General features: G+C 42.4%; 1 protein-coding gene across 3 annotated transcripts in view; it reads left to right on the forward strand.

Annotated features, from left to right (window-relative positions):
- Positions 1-24,596, forward strand: part of LOC121531547 (LHFPL tetraspan subfamily member 3 protein) — a 55,315-nt gene extending 30,719 nt beyond the window's left edge. For 2 of the 3 annotated variants that reach the window (XM_041836800.2, XM_045213858.1), the window contains 3 exons: positions 16,593-16,829; positions 22,674-22,702; positions 23,265-24,596. In XM_041836800.2, the coding sequence (XP_041692734.1) occupies positions 16,593-16,829; positions 22,674-22,690 (254 nt within the window). In that variant the 3' untranslated portion in view covers positions 22,691-22,702; positions 23,265-24,596. The remainder of the gene's footprint in view (positions 1-16,592; positions 16,830-22,673; positions 22,703-23,264) is intronic. The other variant, XM_041836801.2, reaches the window with a different exon arrangement.
- The last annotated feature ends 2,532 nt before the right edge of the window (positions 24,597-27,128 follow it).

Here is a 27,128-nt window from a genome sequence, read left to right on the forward strand (position 1 = left end):
CCCTTTTCTTGTGGCAACAGGTCACAAATCTTGCTGCTGTGATGGCACACTGGTATTTCACCCAGTAGATATGGGAGTTTATCAGAATTGGGTTTGTTTTCGGATTCTTTGTGGATCGCTGTAATCTGAGGGAAATATGTGTCTCTAATATGGTCATACATTTGGCAGGAGGTTAGGAAGTGCAGCTCAGTTTCCACCTCATTTTGTGGGCAGTGTGCACATAGCTTGTCTTCTCTTGAGAGCCAGGTCTGCCTTCGGCGGCCTTTCTCAATAGCAAGGCTATGCTCACTGAGTCTGTACATAGTCAAAGATTTCCTTAATTTTGGGTCAGTCACAGTGGTTAGGTATTCTGCCACTGTGTACTCTCTGTTTAGGGCCAAATAGCAATGTGTCAAGTAATTATCTATTTGTTTTCTCATTATTTGGTTGGTCTAATTGTGTTGCTGACCTGGGGCTCTGTTTGTGAACAGAGCCCCAGGACCAGCTTGCTTAGGGGGCTCATCTCCAGGTTCATTTCTCTGTAGGTGATGGCTTTGTTATGGAAGGTTTGGGAATCCCTTCCTTTTAGGTGGTTGTAGAATTTAATGGCTCTTTTCTGGATTTTGATAATTAGCGGGTATCGGACAAATTCTGCTCTGCATGCATTATTTGGTGTTTTACGTTGTACACAGAGGATATTTGTGCAGAATTCTGCATGCAGAGTCTCAATTTGGTGTTTGTCCCATTTTGTGAATTCTTGGTTGGTGAGCGGACCCCAGACCTCACAACCATAAAGGGCAATGGGTTCTATAACTGATTCAAGTATTTTTAGCCAGATCCTAATTGTTATGTCAAATGTTATGTTCCTTTTGATGGCATAGAAGGCCATTCTTGCCCTGTCTCTCAGATCATTCACAGCTTTGTGGAAGTTACCTGTGGCGCTGATGTTTAGGCCGTGGTATGTATAGTTTTTTGTGTGCTCTAGGGCAACGGTGTCTAGATGGAATTTGTATTCATGGTCCTGGCAACTGGACCTTTTTTGGAACACCATTATATTTGTCTTACTGAGATTCACTGTCAGGGCCCAGGTCTGACAGAATCTGTGCAGAAGATCTAGGTGTTGCTGTAGGCCCTCCTTGGTTGGGGACAGAAGCACCAGATCATCAGCAAACAGTAGACATTTGACTTCAGATTCTAGTAGACTGAGGCCGGGTGCTGCAGACTGTTCTAGGGCCCTCGCCAATTCGTTGATATATATGTTGAGGGTCGGGCTTAATCTGCATCCCTATCTCACCCCAAGGCCCTGTGGAAAGAAATGTGTGTGTTTTTTGCCAATTTTAACTGTACACTTGTTGGATTTTATAATGTTGTATGTTTTTCCCCCAACACCACTTTTCATAAATTTGTATAGCAGACCTCATGCCAAATTGAGTCAAAAGTTTTTTTTGAAATCAACAAAGCATGAGAAGACTTTGCCTTTTTTTTTTTTTTTTTTTGTCAATTAGGGTGTGCAGTGTGAATACGTGGTCTGTCGTACGGTAATTTCGTAAAAAGCCGATTTGACATTTACTCATCCTCAGTACATTGTTTTCACTGAGGAAATGAACAAGTCTGCTGTTAATGATAATGCAGAGGATTTTCCCAAGGTTGCTGTTGACGCAAATCCCACGGTAGTTATTGGGGTCAAATTTGTCTCCACTTTTGTGGATTGGGGTGATCAGTCCTTGGTTCCAAATATTTTTTGATTTGATAGGGAAGCTGACAGGTCAAATATACTGTTTAGGTTTCCTACTGCCAAGTTTACACCTTCACTATTACATTGAAATGTTTTGTCCAGGAAGTTGTCTAAAAGGGATTGAATTTGTTGTTGCCTAATTGTTTTTTGGTAGGTTTCCACACTACTTTCCTTTCCTCTATAGCATTTCTTAATATTATTCAGTTCCTTTGGCTTTGATGCCTCATTATTGAGCATAGCTCTGTTCAAGTAGAGTGTGATTTTGCTGTGGTCTGATAGGGGTGTCAGTGGACTGACTGAACGCTCTAAGAGATTCTGGGTTGAGGTCAGTGATAAAGTAGTCTTCAGTTCTACTGCCAAGCGATGAGCTATAGGTGTACCTACCGTAGGAGTCCCCTCAAAGCCTACCATTGACTATATACATACCCAGCGTCCGACAGAGCTGCAGGAGTTGTGACCCGTTTTTGTTGGTTATGTTGTCGTAGTTGTGAATAGGGGGGCATATGGGGGAGAGAATGCTGTCACCTCCAGGTAGGTGTTTGTCCCCCTGTGTGCTGAGGGTGTCAGGTTCTTGTCCAGTTCTGGCATTTAGGTCACCACAGACCAGTACATGTCCCTGGGCCTGGAAATGGTTGATCTCCCCCTCTAGGATGGAGAAGCTGTCATCGTTAAAGTATGGGGATTCTATTGGGGGGATATAGGTAGCACACATGAGGACATTTTTCTCTGTTGAGATAATTTCCTTATTCATTTCTAGCCAGATGTAAAATGTTCCTGTTTTGACTAATTTAATAGAGTGGGTTAGGTCTGCTCTATACCAAATTAGCATACCCTCTGAGTCTCTTCCCTGTTTCACACCTGGTAGTTTGGTGGATGAGACTACCAGCTCTTTGTAACCTAGAAGGCAACCAGTCTCCTTTATACCATGTTTCTTGTAGGATGACAATGTCTGTATTTCCAATTTCTTTGACGAAGTCTGTGTTCCTGCTCTTTACGTCAAAGGCAGATGACCTCAGACCTTGTATATTCCAGGATGAGATAGTAAAAGCTTTGTGTTCCATAGTGTCTAGTGTTATTTTTGTGTGGTTTAGGCCCGGACCATTACAGTAGGTGTGAGCAGAGCATGTTGAGCATCTGATACATACCTCTTAGGTCGCAGGATGGAGCAGGTGTAATAGTGGGGGTTGGGCTTGTTGCTCTGCTCACAACTTGGGCATATGTCCTGCTGTCATGTTGAGGTCCTTGCCACAGGGGTGGAGGGCATGGGGTGGCCAGAAGGGGCATAGGTCTGATATGGGGGGGGGCCTATATAGGGTGTGGCTTCTGTGTGAGGTGCTGGGGCTACGGTTGAGGGTGTCGTCCTTCAGGGTCCTGGCAAAAGTTGGGATTGCTGCCTTGTAGAGGTGTACCTGGTCGTAAAGGCTATTCAAGTCCAGGGTGGAGTCGTGGGCCAGGTAGATATGAGATTTTTTGAGGCACAGTCCCGGGAAATGCTTGCATTCACCCGCTGTATGGTGGCAAGATGAATGTATTTTTGTGGGAGGAGGGTGGAGATAACACTTCTTCCACTTTCCCCAACGCACAAGTGGTTGTTGTGCTGGTCTGTTTTGTGGGTTTGTTCTGTCTGGATTGTGTGGACTAGCTCTCTGACCTCCACCATGTCTCTCTCCATCTCTGTGAATTCATCACTCTCAATGATGGAGGAGCAGTGTAGTTGTGGGACCTGGGTGTGTTCAGTGCTTGGGGGGGGGGTTGGTGGGTGACGATCCTCGTCTGCAGGACAGTTTGAAGAGGTGTGATCAGACTCACTCACTCATGATGGGGGAGTCGTCAGAGAGAGAGAGAGAGTTTTTCCTGCTGTGCTCTCTCTTTGATCCTGTAAAAGTCATGCTGGAACTGCATGAGGATGCCCTGCACCATGACTGCCCCAGACTTGTACATGTTGACAGAGGTTGTTTCAATTTCCTCAATATCTAGTATTCTGAGTTTCCACCCTGGGCCAATACCTTCTCTCTTGACATAGGGGTAGTGTGCTCTTATAGCACTGTGCCATGCCAGGGGATGGTCTGTGTGGAAAATTTACTCGCTCACGTTCCCCTCTTTGTAGCAGTCAGCAAATAGTGTCTCTGGATTGTCCTTGAGGAGCTTTTTTTTTGTACTTATTCCGTGCAGGGTTATTTTTAATATCCATGGGGTACTGTATTGTAATGACCTCTGCACAGGGATAAGCCATTGGGGCTTCAAATGCCTCTGCATTTGGGTGGGGGAGGCTGTGAGACTCTCCTGCCATTGTTGGGCTCAAGCGTTTTCACACATCTGACTTCAGTGCTAACTTGGAGTTGCATTCAGGTCTGTTCTGTCCTAGCAGCTTGGTAGCTTAGTAGACTTATTTACTTAGCTTTATATAACCAAATTACCTAGAGATTATTGTCTTTTTGCTTTTTGGTTTCAGAAGTAGGTTCAGACTGAATATTACTCAATCAGTTTTGTGTTGGATGGTATTTCCAGGTTCCGCTGTGTTTCTTCTGCAGGTTTTGGTTTATTAGAAGTTTTTTCTTGATAGTCCTTGGCAGTAATAGTCCATTTAGGTAATTTTGTCCAAAATCAAGGTTTTAGGTATGGAATTTGGATATGGATTGAAGGTTTTGATGTTGAGGTTAGTATCCTGGTCCGTCGAGGAGTCATTCTACATGGACAACTGCCTTCGAAGCATCCCCTCTGCCGATGAAGCAAGACACCTTGTTAAAGGACTGCTGCAGTTGCTCCATACTGGAGGCTTTGAGATAAGCCAGTGGCCTAGCAAAGTACCAGATGTCATCGAGTACCTGCCGCCCGAGGCCAGATCGAAAAGCAGTGAACTGTGGCTTTCCCAAAGTAGCACGGATCTCCAGGAACAAACCCTGGGGCTACGTTGGAACTGCCTCGGAGACTCCTTGGGATACAAGCACCGCACTGTGGAGTGCTCCAAACCTACAGCATGCTCGCCCGTCAATATGACCCACTAGGCTGCCTTTCACAACCCAAGCCAAGGTACTCGTCCAGGACCTGTGGAAAGTAGGGATAGGTTGAGACAACCCATTCAGCCTCAGAGCCTGCTGGACAGATGGGTTGTCTGGGAACAAGAGATTCCTGACCTTGTCAAGAGGGAACTACCCAGAACCTACGCACCACCATATGCTGACAATCCAAAGTCAACCAGAGACCTCCACATATTCGGTGATGCGTCAGAGAGAGCATATGGCTCTGTTGCCTACATGCGGACTGTGGATGACCAGAAGCAGGTGCACATTTCCTTCATTCTGGCCAGGTCTCGCGCTGCAGCTGTCGATGCCACGCTTAGAGCTGTGTGCTGCACTCATTGGGGCTCAGCTGGCCAGTGTCCTCCAAGTAGAACTCACCCTGCCCATCGGACAAGTCATCCTCTGGTCCGATTCCACCACAGTCCTTCATTGGCTCAAGTCAGAATCTTGTAGATACAAGGTCTTCGTAGGAACTCGTGTTGCAGAGATTCGGAACTTTACGGATGTAGCCAACTGGAGGTATGTGGATACCGCAAACAACCCGGAGGATGACATCACTCGGGACAAGACCTTGAAAGAGCTGGCCCAACCAGGGCCTTGGTGCCCAACAATGGCACCAAGGCCCTGAGTTCCTCCAACACTCAGAAGATCAGTGACCTTAATTGAATTGCCTTCTGCTGACCCGGAGCCTGATGACAGCGAACTGAAGAAATCAGCCTTCTGCGGACACGTCTGTCAGTTCCAGTCCTCAGCTCCCAGATATCAGCAAGTTTGATACATGGAAAAACCTCATGAAGGCAAAAACTAGATCCCTACACGGGGCGGCCGATCCACTCTCCAGTTCACCCAGCCATCCTTGACGATGCAGAAGAACCTGTCACCTAGAACAGACTTTCCATCTGGTTAGAATGTCGTAGCAGACATTCGGGGTGGCTGTGTAAGAAAGCTTGTCCCTTTTAAGAACTCCTGTCCCTTTAAGAACTCCTGTCCCTTTAAGAACTCCTGTCCCTTTAAGAACTCAGTGATGACGTCACAGCTATCACAAGCTGGCAGAGTGTTTAGTTCATTTCCAAGTGCAGCTCGCCACCTACTGCTGTGAACACAAATATCAGTTTTTGACATTATTTCCTTTCTGACCAATTTATTCATCACTGTGTGTGAATACCAAAACTACCATATCTTGTATGGATAAATGGACAGTTAATTGGATAATCACAGCTGAGTGACATGGCACAGAATTGCAAACATTGTTAATCTCCAATCAACATTAAAGAACCCTAAACTGAGGAACTGTCTCTCTCTCACCGTCTCTCTAATAGGAGTACAATCTCAATAACTTCACCTACTCAGTGTATAAATTCCAGAGGCACCACCCTCTAATTCAAATACCATTCTAAATAACTTAAGAACTGTACTACACTATACAAAATAAATAAATATTAAACACAGGATGGATGACTCTTCTTCAAACACAAATTGTCTTAAGACCAAATGTTTTCAGTCGATACTGGCAAAGTGGGACACCTTGATTGGCAAAGTGGGACACCTTGATTGGCAAAGTGGGACACCTTGATTGGCAAAGTGGGACACCTTGATTGGCAAAGTGGGACACCTTGATTGGCAAAGTGGGACACCTTGATTGGCAAAGTGGGACACCTTGATTCTTTATTGTAAAGAAGTATAAATGAGAGAGTACATGAGTCATTTCAATATTTTAATGATAAACTTACATTATTCATACAAATTAAATTAAAACATTCTTTAGGTATTTTTTTGTGTAACAATAATTCTCATGTATTATTATTAATAATATCATCATACTTGATTATAATTATATGATGTAGCCTATATGTTATGGAGGACTAAAAGTGCCACAATTAAATAAATAAATACACCATTAAATAATTACTTAAATGTGTCATTAATTAATTAAAATTAGAATTAAATACATAAATGTGTTATTAAATGTGTCATTAATTAATTCAAATACCGATTCATTTTATGTAAAATACATATATAATAATTTCACTATTTACATTTACATTTCATGGTCCTGCGTTGGAGTGCTTCCTGAATTACTTAAAACTGTCAAACTGACCCATCAAAAGTTGGTAGGCGGAACCTAACGCCTGATTGGTTACCCTCTGCATCAAGCCAAGACAAATCAATTCCGGATAATGGATTGATGCAGAGCTACTGAACACATTCCAATACACTGGGTGGCGCTATTCACCTCTACGTTGGTTTAGTTACACGGTTAAACAGAACTTTCATTGCAACGGCTAAAAATCAAGAGAAGACTCGGGTCCTGCTAGCCCCAATGTTGAGACGCTGTGTGAGGTGCAGGACAAAATGTCTAAAAGTTACCTTCTCGGCTCGCCTCAGCTCGCTTGGAACCTCGACTGAGCAGGTGCTAAAAAAAGTATATGTTAGCAGGTACCAGGTACTTTTTTTCGTAATGGAAAACCAAAAAGGCGAGGCGAGGCGAGTAGGTACCATGTAATGGAAAAGCACCATTAGATTTTGAAGAAGTGTAATATCGTTACATGGTAAGTTTAGTCTTTTCCTGGTTTCAAAGGCTGCATTACAGTAAAGTGATGTCATTTTCTGAACTTACCAGACTGTTCTAGCTGTTCTATTATTTGCCTTTTACCACTTAGTCATTATATCCACAATATGATAGTTATTTATCCGAAATCTAAATGTGGAAGATATTTTGTGAATGCACCAATTGTCAACCTTACAATATCGTTGCAATATCGACATCAAGGTGTTAGGTCAAAAATGTGATATTTGATTTTCTCCATATTGCCCAGCCCTAATGTCAATGCATACACAGTTCAGATGAATTGACACAAGTTCAGTGTCTTTGAAAACATTAACACACTGTGCAGTAGTTGACTTTTTTTCTTCCATTTACTAAAATCAAACTGTTCTGCACCTTCAGTGCTAACAGTACAGCATTCATGTTAGTCATTCTGTGGACCATAATGAGACAGGAAGCTTCAAAGAAACAGCTTTTTTCCTTTCTTTTAAAAGGAAAGTAAACTTTCAGTTTTTCCTTGCTTGTTCTAACACAACAAATAAAAACATGGGTTGGACATCAGTCTAAGATTCTTGATAACACTTCCACAGTCTCTACATATAGTCTAAGTGCATCAGTAACAGAAACTCCTGGAGCTGGCAAAATTGCAACCTCTTCATCTGAGAGCTCACGGGCCAGCTGAACCTCGGGGACTGACACAGTGCCTCGATGAAGGCAGTGAGGTCCGTTCCAATCGATCCCATATTCTTCAGGAACCTGAATGGATGACAAGCATAATCAGTCTTGTACTTAAAACTAGTTTGACATGTCCTTACACAAGATTGTTATTTTTGGTCACCAAGGCAGTGAGAAATGAAATGTTACTTATTCAGTTTTTTAAAATAATACAGCTTTGCATAGTATGCACTGTAGAAACTACAGCTCACAGGTTGATCTTTAAAAGCTCGGGAGATTTTAAAGAGACAATAATCTATAGTAAATGTTTCATTTAAAGTATCACATTTAGCACCATTTTTTTCTCCCATAATTCCTTTGGGGAAACAATTTTAAGAAAGTGTTTAAAGTTCATTGTTAACCTCAGTAGGATCCTCCTCAGGGCCTTGCTCTCTGTAACTTCTCCAGAGTTGCTGTGGTGACTGATTCCTTTCAGTTCTAAGACCGTGGAAGTTCCAAGCATCTCGAAAAGAGTCGAGGCTTTGCTGAACCAGTGGAAGGAAAATCCGGTGCAGAGCGAAAAGATGGACTTCATTGTCTGGATTCAGTGTCTCCTGATCTTCCAATGAAGTAAAGATCTGATAGAAGAGGTCCAGGGCATGTTCATAAACATCTCTCCACATCCTCTCTATTCTGTGTTTAGGATAAAATTGAGAAATTGTTAATTTATGACATATGCTAAAGTACATTCAACTAGTATGTTAGTTGTGTGAGCCTAGTTGCCAAACATATTTCTTTACCGCTGATTGTGGACACTTCTGCCTGTGATGTGTGAATTCCTGTCGGTACCTCTGCTTCTGATCATGAATTCTGCTACATCTGCATTCTCCCCCCCTTTGTCAGACCGTACCCTTGATGGCAGCCCATACTGCTCAACAGCGGCGATAAAGCTCTGTAAGACCGCATGAGCTCTATTATTGCCGGCCACAGTCAGGTAGACCACTAAACGACTGAATCCATCCACCCCACCGTGGACAACAAATCTCCACCTGTTGCAAACACATGAAAAAATATAACTTTATTGTATAACAATTGTAATGAAACATATAGAAAGATGCATTGTTTATCTGCTAATATCACTGACCTGATAAGCTTATGGTGGCCATCTATATGCCACAAAGAGTTTGGGCCAGGAACAAAATACTGCCGTCGCCTTAATACACGCAGCCTCAGACGTCTCATGTAGACTCCCTCTGCATTGACTCTGCGTAAAGACTCTTGCAGTCTTGAGACTGAGGGGAGGAATTTAAAATGAATAACCACACACTCACTGGCTACTTATTTTGAGGATATAGTGGTGTCATAATAAAATAAATAATGTGTGTAAAACAGTCAACTATTACAGAACCACCACAGCTTCAAAAATGTACTTTACTGTCAGATATTGTACATATACATACATATATATATATATATATATATATATATATACACATATATATACACATATATAAAAATTATATATACATATACATATATATATATATACATATATATACACATATATAAAAATTATATATACATTGTGATGTCACGAGAGGCTACACAGCTTTCAGCGGGATTGCTCAAGTAGTGCAAGGAGACCAGGTTCAACCAAAACAAGGATTTTATTAAAGGTCTGGGGAAACTAACGAAAGTATAACACAATACTGTTCTCTGGTGGCTCTTAAGGGTTAACAGTTCAGGGATGTCTCTTCCACATCCAAAATCATAACTCTCCCTTGCTCAAATAACTTTTTCCCCAGTCTTACTGTCTTCCACGTTGCAGCTAGTGGCCAACCCAGCAAAACGTCCTTCCAAATGTCCCACACGTATTTCCACAGGTGCATATATCCAAAGGTGAGTATTTCCCAAAGGTAAGTATCTCCAAATCCTTATATTCCTCATGGAAGTGGACGTGCAGCACTCTTGTCCTCCATAGAGCCCAGGTTGGAGACTGTGTCTCTTCCCTTCCCACCCACTCCCTCAGTGTGTCTCTTCCCTTTCACAAACCTTCAGCTCATCAGCTCCTGATTTGTTTCAGCTGCGTGGGAAGATTGGCCATAGAGGGGTGGAGTTCCCGACCATACCAGCAGATGGAGCCATAGCTGTCTGGGTTTGCAGCCACCTCAGGGGGATGTAACGTCCCTCCAGGACACAGCCTCTCGTGACATCACAACATATACATATATATATATATATATATATACATACATATATACATACATACATATATATATTTATATATACATACATATACATACATATATATACATACATACATATATTTATATATATATATATTTATATATATATATATACATACACACATATATATACATATATATACACATATACATATATATACACATATACATATATATACACACATATATAGATAGATAGATAGATAGATAGATAGATAGATAGATAGATAGATAGATAGATACCACATGCTCGAACAGAGATGACCTGAGATTTTTTGCCTCCTATGATATTTTGCTTTTCTATGATTATATTATACCCTTTACAGCAGGGGCACATCCGGACAGCTGAGAATATTACTGTCAGATATTGTTCCACCTCTATTAAACAGGAGGCTAAAAATCACAGGACATGTCTATCCTGATGATACAAGTCAGCCGTCCTGAAATGTGTGTTTCTCTTCACATTTCTTCTACACATTCTACATCTCAGAGGCGATGTCTTTCCATAAGCGGGCTTCCTTCACCTTTCAAAGGGGCAGAGCTCCAAATTAAAAATAATTTAAATAATGCCCATATTATTATCTACTCACTTGGAACATGCACACCTCTTGCATTCAGGTGACCACGCATTAGCTTGTAGCCGGTGTTTGGATGACTTCTGTGAATTTCACTTACAATACGGTCTAACTCCTCATCATTCACAGCTGAATAGAGATCTGTCTTTCTGTACAAACAAGAAAAAACACAACATCAAGTAATGTTACCTTAAACGTCATATTCTTTCCGAGTGTATGAGAGCAGCAATTCATAAACAGAAAACTCATGAATTTAGTGTAAATACCTTAAACTGTATTGTTGCATGCGCCTCCTGATGGTCCTCTTTGACACACCGAACATCGCTGCAATTTGAACTGCGGGAACTCCACAAAGAAGTTGATGCTCCAGAACTGCACTCGGTATGTCAAACGCCAAACGCCCCGGTCCCTGTGTGTGTTGGGCCTGAAGTGCCCTGGTACCAGAGAAGCGGTGGACAACTTCTTCTAGATTTGCAATCACTCTGTGGTCGATATCTTCGTCGGAAAGTGCGGAAATGACTCCAACAACTTCAATAAGTTCCTCTGCTTTACTAGCTACATGCTCTGGGTCAGCAGGTCCTGCTTCTACATCCTCTGCTAAGTTTAAAATGTCTCTAACCAACTCCCTGGAAAGTTCACGGAGATCCTCCATTGTCTCTATCCAGGTTGGCCTACTCTACTTCAGACCAAAGCAATGGATCAGACTAGATTCGCGTTAGCCCCGCCCCACTGACTTTGATGGGTCAGTTTGACAGTTTTAAGTAATTCATGAATCACTGCAATGCAGGATCATGAAATGTAAATGTAAATAGTGAAATAATTATATATGTATTTTACATAAAATGAATCGGTATTTGAATTAATTAATGACACATTTAATAACACATTTATGTATTTAATTCTAATTTTAATTAATTAATGACACATTTAAGTAATTATTTAATGGTGTATTTATTTATTTAATTGTGGCACTTTTAGTCCTCCATAATATGTAAATGAATAGCCTATAAATAAATGCATAAATAGAAATTAGCTTATCAGCTCAGAATGCTCAATACTGCATTCTAGTGGACATTTCATAGAATGCAACCAGAAAGACCCCTCACCCCACAACAATTTCAATGACTATTTTATCATCACCAGAGTCAAATACAGCATACCTTTATGGTTATGAATATAGCTAGCTAGGGTTTTTAATGTTGGTGAGGTAATATCTTTAAGTAAAATGCAGCTATGCTAGGTTTCACAAGCAAGGACATTTGAGGAAATTGTTATTGAACATTTGATCCTATTTAGAAGATGGATTTCTGTTATTTTGGGGGATTATGTATTTCAATATTTGTTCTCCATTAAAATGACCTAGAGGGGTGTCCCAGTTTTGACAGTAACAGGGTGTCCAAGTTTGACAGTAGGCGATTGGTATACTGGGACACTGTCAAAATGTCAATATTCTAAAAAGAGAGTAGTCAAACCATTTAAAGTCATTTTGATTCACAATTACATCCCATTACAAAATATGTTGTAATGAGACACTGAATATCCTTTCTTATAACCTTAACAATATTTAGAAAGCTGACATTCTACTTACCTTTTATGCCTCTGGAGGCACATCATTACACGGGATGCCACGCCCACAGTGATGACATCATAGCCATTGAACCCATTTATTATCATCACATACTGTCACACAGGCATTGATTGTTGGTTGTTGTTGTGCACATTTTAAAGATATCCATTACAAAGCTTAAGCGTCCCACTCAACCAATACTGCAGCAATGAGGCGCTTTCAGAGCAGAGAGGCGCTTTCAGAGCAGAGAGCCGCTTTCAGAGCGGGGCAGAGAAAAGAAAAAGAAAGAAGATGACGTCATACTCTTTTTGTCCAGACAGCATCAGATACACGGGCTACAGTAAGACAGAGCGCTGTCTCTCTCACCCGGACGCTTTCTCCAGTGCGATAGTTTCAGTCACTTACGAATTTAAGGAAAGTTGGCGGGTGCACAATGCACTGTTCGGATGCTGGAATTATTTTGGATGAACATGTGAAGGTAACCTACTTTTTGAAGTGATTTGTTTGACAATCAGATGAAAACATCATGACTGGTTGTGTTCATGGCACAGTTGAATTACATGTCTTTACTCAGACTGGCCTCTGCCTGGGGCCTCCAAACCACTAAGTCCGCCCCTGGGTCAGAGCAAATGGACGTGTTTCGGAGACAGCCTTCGTCAGTTGTTGCCGAAACGCGTCCATTTGTCATTACAGAATAACCAGATCACTTCCCACAGTGTGTTTAAACCCCCAGTTAAACCCCATATCTCCACATCTGGACTAAGCATTGGCATGTTTATCTCTGTTGTTGTTATTTGTAGTGTGTGTGTGTGTGTGTGTGGTACACTTGAACTATCTCCTTCCATCCATCTGATGCAGTAGATAGATCAGGTGTATCTATCTTATTGACCTCTGAACCTGTGTGTAGATGTGTTTTGACAGGCTAGAGCCAGAGGGACTGGGAGGAGAGGAGAAGAGAGGAAGAAGCTAGGAGAAGATCTGTTTTATTCTATTTGGTATGCAGTTAGACTGTAGCTCTGCAGTAGCATATAGCTCTCTCTCTCTCTCCTTCCTCTCTCTCTCTCTCTCTCTCTCTCTCCTTCCTCTCTCTCTCTCTCTCTCTCTCCTTCCTCTCTCTCTCCCTCTCTCTCTCTCTCTCCCTCCTGATGTCTTTCAGGAATAATAAAGACTGCAACATTACTGTAACAAGCCGCAGTGTGTGTCTGTGTGTGTGTGTGTGTGTGTGTGTGTGTGTGTGTGTGTGTGTGTGTGTGTGTGTGTGTGTGTGTGTGTGTGTACGCACGCCCATCCCGGTGAAGCAAGGTAGCTCTTCTGTAGAATCACAACCATTGTGAGGGGAAGGAGGGAGAAGAGGGGGAAAGAGAGGAGCAGGAAGGAGAGGAGGAGGAGGAAAGAGAGGACGAAGGAGAGGTGGAGGAAAGAGAGGAGGAGGAAAGAGAGGAGCAGGAAGGAGAGGAGGAGGAAAGAGGGGGGAGGAGGGGAGGCGGAAGGAGAGGAGGAGGAAAGAGAGGACGAAGGAGAGGTGGAGGAAAGAGAGGACGAAGGAGAGGTGGAGGAAAGAGAGGAGGGGGAAGGAGAGGAGGAGGAAAGAGAGGAGGAGGAAGGAGAGGTGGAGGAGGAAAGCGAGGAGGAGGAGGAGAGAGAGGAGGAGGAGGAGAGAGAGGAGGAGGAGGAAAGCGAGGAGGAGGAGGAGAGAGAGGAGGAGGAGGAAAGCGAGGAAGAAGGAGAGGAGGAGGGAGAGGAAGGAAATATTTAGGAGAAAATAGGACATGAGTGAGAGTGAAAATACACAATACACATGAAGACAATAATACACATCCCCATTCACACTGTATCATGAAGACAATAATACACATCCCCATTCACACTGTATCATGAAGACAATAATACACATCCCCATTCACACTGTATCATGAAGACAACACACATCCCCATTCACACTGTATCATGAAGACACAAATACACATCCCCATTCACACTGTATCATGAAGACACAAATACACATCCCCATTCACACTGTATCATGAAGACAATAATACACATCCCCATTCACACTGTATCATGAATACAATAATACACATCCCCATTCACACTGTATCATGAAGACACAAATACACATCCCCATTCACACTGTATCATGAAGACACAAATACACATCCCCATTCACACTGTATCATGAAGACACAAATACACATCCCCATTCACACTGTATCATGAAGACAATAATACACATCCCCATTCACACTGTATCATGAATACAATAATACACATCCCCATTCACACTGTATCATGAAGACACAAATACACATCCCCATTCACACTGTATCATGAAGACACAAATACACATCCCCATTCACACTGTATCATGAAGACAATAATACACATCCCCATTCACACTGTATCATGAATACAATAATACACATCCCCATTCACACTGTATCATGAAGACACAAATACACATCCCCATTCACACTGTATCATGAAGACAATAATACACATCCCCATTCACACTGTATCATGAAGACAATAATACACATCCCCATTCACACTGGATCATGAAGACAATAATACACATCCCCATTCACACTGTATCATGAATACAATAATACACATCCCCATTCACACTGTATCATGAAGACACAAATACACATCCCCATTCACACTGTATCATGAAGACAATAATACACATCCCCATTCACACTGGATCATGAAGACAATAATACACATCCCCATTCACACTGTATCATGAAGACAATACAAATACACACACGCATGCAAAACGCGCACACAAACAGTGTTAGGGAATGTGAAAGAAGTTGTGACAAAAGTTTTGTAGCAATGCTTTCTGGGTAATTCCACCTCCTTATTCTACTGCCGCAGCGTCACCTCAGACACACCCAACCCTCGGAGAAGAACCTTATTCAAATTGAAGATGAGGAAAATTCTTCCCCTTGGGCGGAAACCAAACCTCGATCGAGAAGCAGCTACTAAATATTGACGAGGGAGAGCCGAGGGGGTGAAAGCCAAATTCAAAGCTGTACATGTGTGTATGGTCTGTGCATGGTGTGTGTGTGTGTGTGTGGACTATGTATAGAGTTGCAGAGAGGGGGCTATGAATAACAACTCATGTAGCAAAACACTAACATGCTGGCTCAGTACTGACTGTCAGTTCAGTGTCCATCATAGGAGATAGACTGGAGGGCCTTAGATTAATGATTTCATCCCATCAACCTCCTGTTACTCTTAGCTTCTGGCATGGCTGTTTAGCCTTGTTGTTGCTGCTGCCTCTGATGTTGTTAATGAGGATGTTGTTTGTAGTTGGTTTCTTGGCTATTTCCCTGCGAGCTTGCTGTACACGCCGGGAGTCAGGAAGCAGGTGCAGAAGGTGAGTTTAATAAAGATAAATGCAGATAAACAAACCATGAGCAGCACGTGAATGAAAACAATACTACCCAATGACTGGTACTACTGAGGGTTAAATAAAGGGAGAGTAATCAGGGTGATGATGATGATGTCCAGGTGTGCGTAATGATGGGGAACGGGTGTGCGTAATGATGGGGAACAGGTGTGTGTAATGATGGGGAATAGGTGTGTAATGATGGGGGAACAGGTGTGTGTAATGATGGGGAACAGGTGTGTGTAATGATGGGGAACAGGTGTGCGTAATGATGATGTCCAGGTGTGCGTACTGATGGGGAACAGGTGTGTGTAATGATGGGGAACAGGTGTGCGTAATGATGGGGAACAGGTGTGCGTAATGATGGGGAACAGGTGTGCGTGATGATGGGGAACAGCTGTGCGTGATGATGGGGAACAGGTGTGCGTAATGATGGGGAACAGGTGTGCGTGATGATGGGGAACAGGTGTGCGTGATGATGGGGAACAGGTGTGCGTAATGATGGGGAACAGGTGTGCGTGATGATGGGGAACAGGTGTGCGTACTGATGGGGAACGGGTTAGTAGACGACCGGCGACGTCGAGTGCTGGAGAGGGGGAGCAGGAGAGGTCTGGAGAGAACATAGATGGATGAGTGCATTAGGAGCAGGAGAGGTCTGGAGAGAACATAGATGGATGAGTGCATTAGGAGCAGGAGAGGTCTGGAGAGAACATAGATGGATGAGTGCATTAAGAGCAGGAGAAGACTATAGGAGGATGTGGAGGTCAAAGAGTTAGAAAGCTGGAAACAACCTCTCTCTCTCATCCCACTACTTTCCCCTTCGCTACTCCTAATCTCCCCACCCTCCCTCCATCTCTCCTCTCCTCCCCTCCAGGTGTATGTCTGGTGATGGGCTGTATAATCTACCCTGATGGCTGGGACAGTGACGAGGTGCGGAGGATGTGCGGGGAGCAGACGGACAAGTACAGCCTGGGAGCGTGCTCCATGCGCTGGGCTTACATCCTGGCTATCATGGGGGTCCTGAATGCCCTCATGCTCTCCTTCCTGGCCTTCGTACTGGGCAACAGGCAGGACGGACTCATGACCGAGGAACTGCTGGCCGAGAGCAAGGGTAAGACTGGAGTCCATGCAGTCCATTAGGACCTGTAAACACACTTGCTCCACCCTATTCCTTTATTTGGCTAGCAACTTGATAACGTCTTGATCCATACTGTTAGGTAATTAGCCAGATAAAGGTATGGTGGAGCAGTAGTGTGTGTATGGGTCTGTAAAGGACTGGAGAAGACACTACAAGCAAGCAGCACACACACACAGCATCCACACCCATTTTACATTTACATTTTAGTCATTTAGCAGACGCTCTTATCCAGAGCGACTTACAGTTAGTGAATACATATTTTTTATTTTATTTTTTTTATACTGGCCCCCCGTGGGAAACGAACCCACAACCCTGGCGTTGCAAACGCCATGCTCTATCAACTGAGCTACATCCCTGCCGCCCATTCCCTCCCCTACCCTGGACGACGCTGGGCCAATTGTGCGCCGCCCATGAGTCTCCCGGTCGCGGCCGGCTGCGACAGAGCCTGGATTCAAACCAGGATCTCTAGTGGCACAGTTAGCACTGCAAAGCAGTGCCTTAGACCACTGCGCCACACAGCAGCATCCACCCACACACAGCAGCATCCACCCACACACAGCAGCATCCACCCACACACACAGCAGCATCCACCCACACACACAGCAGCATCCACCCACACACAGCAGCATCCACCCACACACAGCAGCACACAGAGACATTTCCCTTTTATCCCTACATTTACATTTTACATTTTAGTCATTTAGCAGACGCTCTTATCCAGAGCGACTTACAGTTAAGTGAGTGCATACATTTTCATACTGGCCCCCCGTGGGAATCGAACCCACAACCCTGGCATTGCAAACGCCATGCTCTACCAACTGAGCTACATCCCTGCCGGCCATTCCCTCCCCTATCCTGGACGACGCTGGCTAATTGTGCGCCGCCCCATGGGTCTCCCGGTCGCGGCCGGCTATGACAGAGCCTGGATACAAAGCAGGATCTCTAGTGGCACAGCTAGCACTGCGATGCAGTGCCTTACACCACTGCGCCACTCGGGAGACTCAATTCACTTTTGTTTATTGTCTATTCCATTTGCTTTGGCAATGTAAGCATATGTTTCCCATGCCAATAAAGCCCTTTAAATTGACACACACACACACTCGCAAGGTTCGAGCAATTAGGCAGAGAGAAAAATCTCATGCTATTTTGCCATGAGGCTGAGAGAAAATGTTGCTGTTTTAGAGCTCAGGGATTCTTGAAAGACCGGACAATCTGTATTTGTCTTAATATTAACAACATTAGAAATATACAGTACCAGTAAAAAGTTTGGACACACTTACTCATTCAAGGATTTTTCTTTATTTTTACTGTTTTCTACATTGTAGAATAATAGTGAATACATCAAAACTATGAAATAACACATATGGAATTTTGTAGTAACCAAAAATGTGTTAAACAAATCAAAATACATTTTATATTTGAGATTCTTCAAAGTAGCCTTGATGGCAGCTTTGCACATTCTTGACATTCTCTCAACCAGCTTCACCTGGAATGCTTTTTTAACAGTCTTGAAGGAGTTCCCACATAAGCTGAGCACTTGTTGGCTCCTTTTCCTTCACTATGCTGTCCGACTCATCCCAAACCATCTCAATTGGGTTGAGGTCGGGGGATTGTGGAGGCCAGGTCATCTGATGCAGCACTCCATCACTCTCCTTGGTGAAATAGCCCTTACACAGCCTGGAGGTGTGTTGGGTCATTGTCCTGTTGAAAAACAAATGATAGTGAGACTATGGGATGGTGTATTGCTGCAGACTGCTGTGGTAGCCATGATGGTTAAGTGTACCTTGAATTCTAAATAAATCACAGACAGTGTCACCAGCAAAGCACCATCACACCTTCTCCTCCATGCTTCACAGTGGGAACTACACATGCTGAGATAATCCGTTCACCTACTCTGTGTCTCAGAAAGACACGGCGGTTGGAACCAAAAATCTCAAATTTGGACTCATCAGACCAAAGGACAGATTTCCACCAGTCTAATGTCCATTGCGCGTGTTTCTTGGCCAAGCAAGTCTCTTCTTCTTATTGGTGTCCTTTAGTAGTGGTTTCTTTGCAGCAATTCGACATTGAAGGCCTGATTCACGCACACCTGTTAATTGAAATGTATTCCAGGTAACTACCTCATGAAGCTGGATGAGAGAATGCCAAGAGTGTGCAAAGCTGTCATCAAGGCAAAGGGTGGCTACTTTAAACTAATCCAAATATATTTGAGATTCTTCAAACACTTTTTTTGGTTATTACATGATTCCATATGTGTTATTTCATAGTTTTGATGTCTTCACTATTATTCTACAATGTAGAAAATAGTACAAATAAAGAAAAACCCTGGAATGAGTAGGTGTGTCTAAACATTTGACTGGTACTGTATATTTTCATAGACAAAAGTATCAGCTATCACACCATGTAAAGGAACAACCTAATCGTTTTTTTTCATAAAATGTAATTTGATTTATGTCAACTCCGTCAGACACCATAAAAGGCATTATTAATACAATTATTGTCCAACAAGTGTATATATGACCTTGATTGTTTAATTCTAACATTAGATTATTAAAATATGTAATATAAATCTCAAACTTTTTTGTTTTGTTTTATAGCACTATTAAATGCTCCGTTAGCATTTTGGCATGTTTTTTTCAAGATTTAAAACATGAAACAGCAAATACTTCAATTGTTTAAGAAAATGATGTAGAACAGTGATTAAAATAATTTTTGGAATGTTAAGGTCTTAAGAGCCATCGGAGTTGACAAGTCACTGACAGAGTTGACAACAGGTACTGAAAACAGACATATTTGCACAAACATTTGTAAAATATGGAAAATTATTTATATTTTGAAAATCTCCAATAAAAACAACCATTCTATCAGATCTTTCAGCACTCTGACGGGGTTGTGTTGACATTATAAAAAAAAAAGGAGTTTGTTTTATGTAGTTGACAAAAAATTATTTTTTCATTCATTCAAGTGGTATGTGTACACAGTAGCAGTACATTTTTCCTCAGTCGCTTTATGAACCCTAATTAAATGTAACATATTTGAACCAAAATGAATATTCTATCAGGCAGATGGAGTTGACAGTTAATGGTTGTGACCATGGTGATTCCAATATTGTTTAACTCTATCAAAAGTAGAGAACTTTCCAGATCATGAGTGGTCTTGTTGCCCTACATGTAATGAGGACATGAATAAGGGGTCCTTATGGTATAGCTGACCCTGATCATTCCTGATTCATTCAGGATTTTAGCCAAATCTGACTGAGTAGACCAAATCTCCGGACAAATTGTTTAGGAATCAAAGTTTTGAGATAAGTATTCTTTAAGTCACAGAGAGCTATTGCAAGAAACTACATATGATCATTTTTCAGTTAATATCCATTATAGCAGTTATTTATTTTGTACACTTTTTTTGGAGACGAGGGCATTTCCAAGCATAGAGCCGACATGGAAATTCATAATATTGAAAGTATTTTGAAAATTCTAAAAACAAAGCTCGTTATGTGCACACCGCCCACAAAATGAGGTGGAAACTGAGCTGCACTTCCAAACCTCCTGCCAAATGTATGACCATATTAGAGACATATTTCCCTCAGATTACACAGACCCACAAAGAATTCGAAAAACAAATCCAATTTTGATAAACTCCCTTATCTACTGGGCGAAATACCACAGTGTGCCATCACAGCAGCAAGATTTGTGACCTGTTGCCACAAGAAAAGGGCAACCAGTGAAGGACAAACACCATTGTAAATACAACCTATATTTATGTTTTATAGATTTTCCTTTTTATACTTTAACTATTTGCACATTGTTACAACACGGTATATAGACATAATATGACATTTGAAATGTCTTTATTCTTTTGGAACTTCTCAGTGTAATGTTTACTGTTAATATTTATTGTTTATTTCACTTTTGTTTACTATCTACTTCACTTGCTTTGGCAATGTTAACATACGTTTCCCATGCCAATAAAGCCCATAAATTGAAATTGAATTGAGAGAACAAAACAGGGTGTCCAGGGAGTAGATATCAGAGGGAATAAATAGATAAGACAAAGGGAGGGGCTAGAGGGGAGGGGCTAGAGGGGAGGAGCTAGAGGGGAGAGAGCGGGAGAAACACTGTGGCAGCAGACATGTTACTTGTAGCCAGGGGGCTTTAGGATGGAGTGATGAAGAAAATGGAGGGATGGATTACTAATGGGGGATGGATTACTAATGGGGGATGGATTACTAATGGGGAATGGATTACTAATGGGGGATGGATTACTAATGGAGGGATGGATTACTAATGGAGGGATGGATTACTAATGGGGGATGGATTACTAATGGAGGGATGGATTACTAATGGAGGGATTGATTACTAATGGAGGGATGGATTACTAATGGGGGATGGATTACTAATGGAGGGATGGATTACTAATGGAGGGATGGATTACTAATGGAGGGATGGATTACTAATGGAGGGATGGATTACTAATGGAGGGATGGATTACTAATGGAGGGATGGATTACTAATGGAGGGATGGATTACTAATGGAGGGATGGATTACTAATGGGGGATGGATTACTAATGGGGGATGGATTACTAATGGAGGGATGGATTACTAATGGAGGGATGGATTACTAATGGGGGATGGATTACTAATGGAGGGATTGATTACTAATGGGGGATGGATTACTAATGGAGGGATGGATTACTAATGGGGGATGGATTACTAATGGAGGGATGGATTACTAATGGGGGATGGATTACTAATGGAGGGATGGATTACTAATGGGGGATGGATTACTAATGGGGGATGGATTACTAAAGGAGGGATGGATTACTAATGGGGGATGGATTACTAATGGAGGGATGGATTACTAATGGGGGATGGATTACTAATGGAGGGATTGATTACTAATGGGGGATGGATTACTAATGGGGGATGGATTACTAATGGAGGGATGGATTACTAATGGGGGATGGATTACTAATGGGGGATGGATTACTAATGGGGGATGGATTACTAATGGGGGATGGATTACTAATGGAGGGATGGATTACTAATGGGAGATGGATTACTAATGGGGGATGGATTACTAATGGGGGATGGATTACTAATGGAGGGATGGATTACTAATGGGAGATGGATTACTAATGGGGGATGGATTACTAATGGAGGGATGGATTACTAATGGGGGATGGATTACTAATGGGGGATGGATTACTAATGGAGGGATGGATTACTAATGGGGGATGGATTACTAATGGGGGATGGATTACTAATGGGGGATGGATTACTAATGGGGGATGGATTACTAATGGAGGGATGGATTACTAATGGAGGGATGGATTACTAATGGGGGATGGATTACTAATGGGGGATGGATTACTAATGGATGATTGCTCAGCTCACTGTTATCCTGTCTCAATGAAGACCAAACACCTGTCAAACACACACATTACTATGCTCCCCTGTGAGTACTAGAAGACTGTAATGGTCCAGACTGACACCTGCCCGTTGTCATTGGTACTACACACAGAACATCACATCCCATAATATACAATAGACTGTTACACATTTTGTGCCTTTTGATGATTCAACACAAATCCAGGAATATTAAACTAACTATTAACCTATCTCCCCCCCTTCTCTTTACCTCTGCCGCCCCCATCTCCCCCCCCTTCTCTCTACCTCTGCCGCCTCCATCTCCCCCCCTTCTCTCTACCTCTGCCGCCCCCATCTCCCCCCTTCTCTCTACCTCTGCCGCCCCCCATCTCCCCCCTTCTCTCTACCTCTGCCGCCCCCATACCCCCCCCTTCACTTCTCACATAGAAGCTGGGAATGCCTAGAACAACCCATAGGTGAGTGATGAGAAATACAGTAAAACTGCCTTCCTTGACAAAACAGGCCGACTCAAAACATGTACATTTACGTCATTTAAACTCTTGTGTCTGTGATATGAATAAGCAGTGTGGGTCTCTTTAGTATGTGTAAAATAATCATGTCCTATTTAATGTAATATCAACACAACAGGCTTGATTGGCATGGAAATGAAATAAGTGTCCTCACTGTGCTATTATGGGACTATAGGAAATGGGTCGTACATTTTCATTGTCAGAGCATAAACAATCTGATAAGTCACACCATAGCCTCTCTCTCTCTCTCTCTCTCTCTCTCTCTCTCTCTCTCTCTCTCTCTCTCTCTCTCTCTCTCTCTCTCTCTCTCTCTCTCTCTCTCTCTCTCTCTCTCTCTCTCTCTCTCTCTCTCTCTCTCTCCCCCCCCCTCTCTCTCTCTCTCTCTCTCTCTCTCTCTCTCTCTCTGTCCTCCCTTCTCTCGCTCTCTCTGTCCTTCTCTCTCTCTCCCCCTCCCCCTCTCTCCCCCCCTCTCTCTCTCTCTCTCTCTCCCCCACCCCTCTTTTCCTAGTGTATATGTGTACCTTTCATCATCACGCTCCAGCGTTTTACCCATCACCCCCCAGAAGAGGATGACTCTGGCACACCATGGCTGTGAGAGAGATCAAGAGGAGAAGAGAGAGAGAGAGAGAGAGAAGCTATGTAGCCAGATGCATCCCATTCATTCACACATGCACTGTATTCTAGCTCTCACCTTCTAGTCTATAGTGGATCTGCCAATGATATGTACAACTCTATGGTATTGGCCCCGCTCACGGTCATACAGTCTCTCTACCTCCACTATCACTGAACCGCTAGGAACCCCAGCAGAGACAAGACAATCTTCGCAAAGCCCGATCATCGACCAAGACAGAGACTTTGACTGACCAACAGAAGACGTATGGAATATCTGCAAGAACATGGATAAAGAACTGGGTTGGAGTATTGTACTGATAAACACATATGGTATTAAAATTACACACGTACAGAAATGCACGTGAGTGAGAAAAACACACACGCACACTCAGACATACACGCAGACACACACAAACACTCTCACACGCAGACACTCATGTAGACAGTCACATTTGAACACATAAATGGCATCCTTAGACCTTGTAATAAATCCCTAATGCTAACGCATTAAGCAACAGTAGATACTGTATATTAGTGTGCCATGTCATTTCCTGAATATATGTTTGTTTTACTTGTGAAAAGAAGGAAATCACCTATTCTCATGTAATATTGGGAGAAACTTTATTATATCTCAACATAATGGGTGAACTCTTATAAACAAAACATTTCCCTCCACCTTATCCTCCTCCTCTTCCTCCTCTTCCTCAATGTCCCTCTTTACTAGAGCACTGTTGTCTGTGAGTTGCTAAGGTTACTGTACATAGATATTCACTGGGGGGAAAAAAATACTACTTTTACAAAGTTGGGGCCGAAACATGTTTATTCTAAAATATCAAAAGAAGCACTAATGTAGGAATTCATTTTGTAACTCCATTTCAAGCGTGTCGTCGATGCCCTGCTCAGCTCGTTTTACACAGTACTTAATGAACTTGTGTCTCAATATTTTGTAGTTTGTGGTACGGTATATTCTTCTTCACTGTGATGGGTTGAATTAATGACTATATGTCTGCTTCATATCTTGTAGCTGCGGGGGGAATGTGTGTGTGAGGATGAGTGTGTGTATGGGATATGAGTCTGTCCATGCATGACTGTCTGTGTGTGTGTTTGTTTAATGCACCTTTTTAGTATACCAACACACTAGCCTCGTCTCATACTGAGTCTTGTACCAGTCAAAAGTTTGGACACACCTACTCATTCAAGGGTTTTTCTTTATTTTAACTATTTTCTACATTGTAGAATACTAGTGAAGACATCAAAACTATGAAATAACAAATGTGGAATCATGTAGTAACCAAAAAAGTGTTAAACAAATCAAAATATATTTTATATTTGAGATTCTTCAAATAGCCACCCTTTGCCTTGATGACAGCTTTGCACACTCTTGGCATTCTCTCAACCAGCTTCACATGGAATGCTTTTCCAACAGTCTTGAAGGAGTTCCCACATATGCTGAGCACTTGTTGGCTGCTTTTCCTTCACTCTGCCGTCCGACTCATCCCAAACCATCTCAATTGGGTTGAGGTCGGGGGATTGTGGAGGCCAGGTCATCTGATGCAGCACTCCATCACTCTCCTTCTTGGTAAAGTAGCCCGTACACAGTCTAGAGGTGTGTTGGGTCATTGTCCTGTTGAAAAACAAATGATAGTCCCACTAAGCCCAAACCAGATGGGATGGCGTATCGCTGCAGAATGCTGTGATAGCCATGCTGGTTAAGTGTGCCTTGAATTCTGAATAAATCACAGACAGTGTCACCAGCAAAGCACCCCCACACCATAACACCACCTCCTCCATGCTTCACGGTGGGAAATAGACATGCGGAGATCATCCGTTCACCCACACCGCGTCTCACAAAGACATGGCGGTTGGAACCAAAAATCTCCAATTTGGACTCCAGACCAAAGGACAAATTTCCACTGGTCTATTGTCCATTGCTTGTGTTTCTTGGCCCAAGCAGGTCTCTTCTTCTTATTGGTGTCCTTTAGTAGTGGTTTCTTTGCAGTAATTCGACCATGAAGGCCTGATTCACACAGTCCCCTCTGAACATTTGACGTTAAGATGTCTCTGTGACTTGAACTCTGTGAAGCATTTATCTGGGCTGCAATTTCTGAGGCTGGTAACTCTAATGAACTTATCCTCTGCAGCAGTGGTAACTATGGGTCTTCCATTCCTGTGGCGGTCCTCATGAGAGCCAGTTTCATCATAGTGCTTGATGGTTTTTGAGGCTGCACTTGAATAAAAACGTTCAAAGTTCTTAATTTTCCAGATTTACTGATCTTCATGTCTTAAAAGTCATAATGGACTGTAGTTTCTCTTTGCTTATTTGAGCTGTTCTTGCCATAATATGGACTTGGTCTTTTACCAAATAGGGCTATCTTCTGTATACCCTTCATACCTTGTCACAACACAACTGATTGGCTCAAATGCATTAAGGAAAGACATTCCACAAATTAACTTTTAAGAAGGCACACCTGTTAATTGAAATGCATTCCAGGTGACTACCTCATGAAGCTGTTTGAGAGAAAGCCAAGAGTGTGCAAAGCTTTATCAAGGCAAAGGGTGGCTACTTTGAAGAATCTCAAATATATTTTGATTTGTTTAACACTTTTTTGGTTACTACATGATTCCATATTTCATAGTTTTGATGTCTTCACTATTATTCTACAATGTAAAAATAAAGAAAAACACTTGAATGAGTAGATGTGTCCAAACTTTTGACTTGTAGTGTATGTACTCCTGTACATATCTCTTTATGTTTCCCTTGATCTCCTTTTTCTCTCTCTCTCTCTCTCTCTCTCTCTCTCTCTCTCTCCTCTCTCTCCTTCTCTCTCTCTCGCGCTCTTTCGCTCTCCCTCTCTTTCTCTCTCCTTCTCTCTCGCGCTCTCTCTTGCTCTCTCTCCCCCACCTCTCTCTCTATCCACCTCTCTCTCCTTTTCTCTCTCTCTTCCTCTCTCTCTCCTTATCTCTCTCTCTCCTTTTCTCTCTCTCCTCCTCTCTCTCCTTTTCTCTCTTTCCTCCTCTCTCTCTCTCTCTCTCTCTCTCTCTCTCTCCTCTCTCTCTCAGTATGTGTTCATCATTCATTATGGGGACATACAAGGTACTAAGTGTGGAGAGGGTCATATATAATAATTGATTGATTGCTTAATTGATTGGTTGGTTGATTGATTGCTAAGGCCTGATGAGGTTGTTCTAGTCCTATACCTCCATCATGAGTTGAGAGGAGGAGGTGCGATGAGCTTTACTGTTAATACTGTAGAAAGGCCTGTGTTTATGTACCACCAATGTAAATATACATTTCATAACAGATACCAAAACATTAAGCAAATATATGGAAGAGAAGGGTAACTACAATTAAATAAATAAAGTTATTATAAAGAAGAATATATCAATATGATTAATAAAAGGTTTTCACATTAGAACAATGGTGTGTGTCCTGTGTTTTGTTCTCATTGAGTTGGTGGTTACTCTGTTATAGGCCGGAGTTCCTATCACGCTTTGTCAACAATGCAGCTTTTAAAAAGGCAATGTTTGCGCTTTCACTGAGACAAATTTCATCTGAAACGATGCATATGCCGTCTCAATCAGAGATTCACTTTTTTTAATTCCACATTGCCACCAAAGTGCGATCGGATTGAATCCTAGCCATTGACTGTATAAAATAAACGTCAGGCCAGTACTGCTCATGTTATGGGCTCTTTGGTACCCTCTGGTGTCTAGTTATGGAAACTGAAGAACTGGATTGACATGAGACAAATCAGTTAGG

The sequence above is a fragment of the Coregonus clupeaformis genome, unplaced genomic scaffold (genome assembly GCF_020615455.1).
Source record: "Coregonus clupeaformis isolate EN_2021a unplaced genomic scaffold, ASM2061545v1 scaf0161, whole genome shotgun sequence".
In the NCBI taxonomy this organism is placed as follows: Eukaryota; Metazoa; Chordata; class Actinopteri; order Salmoniformes; family Salmonidae; genus Coregonus; species Coregonus clupeaformis.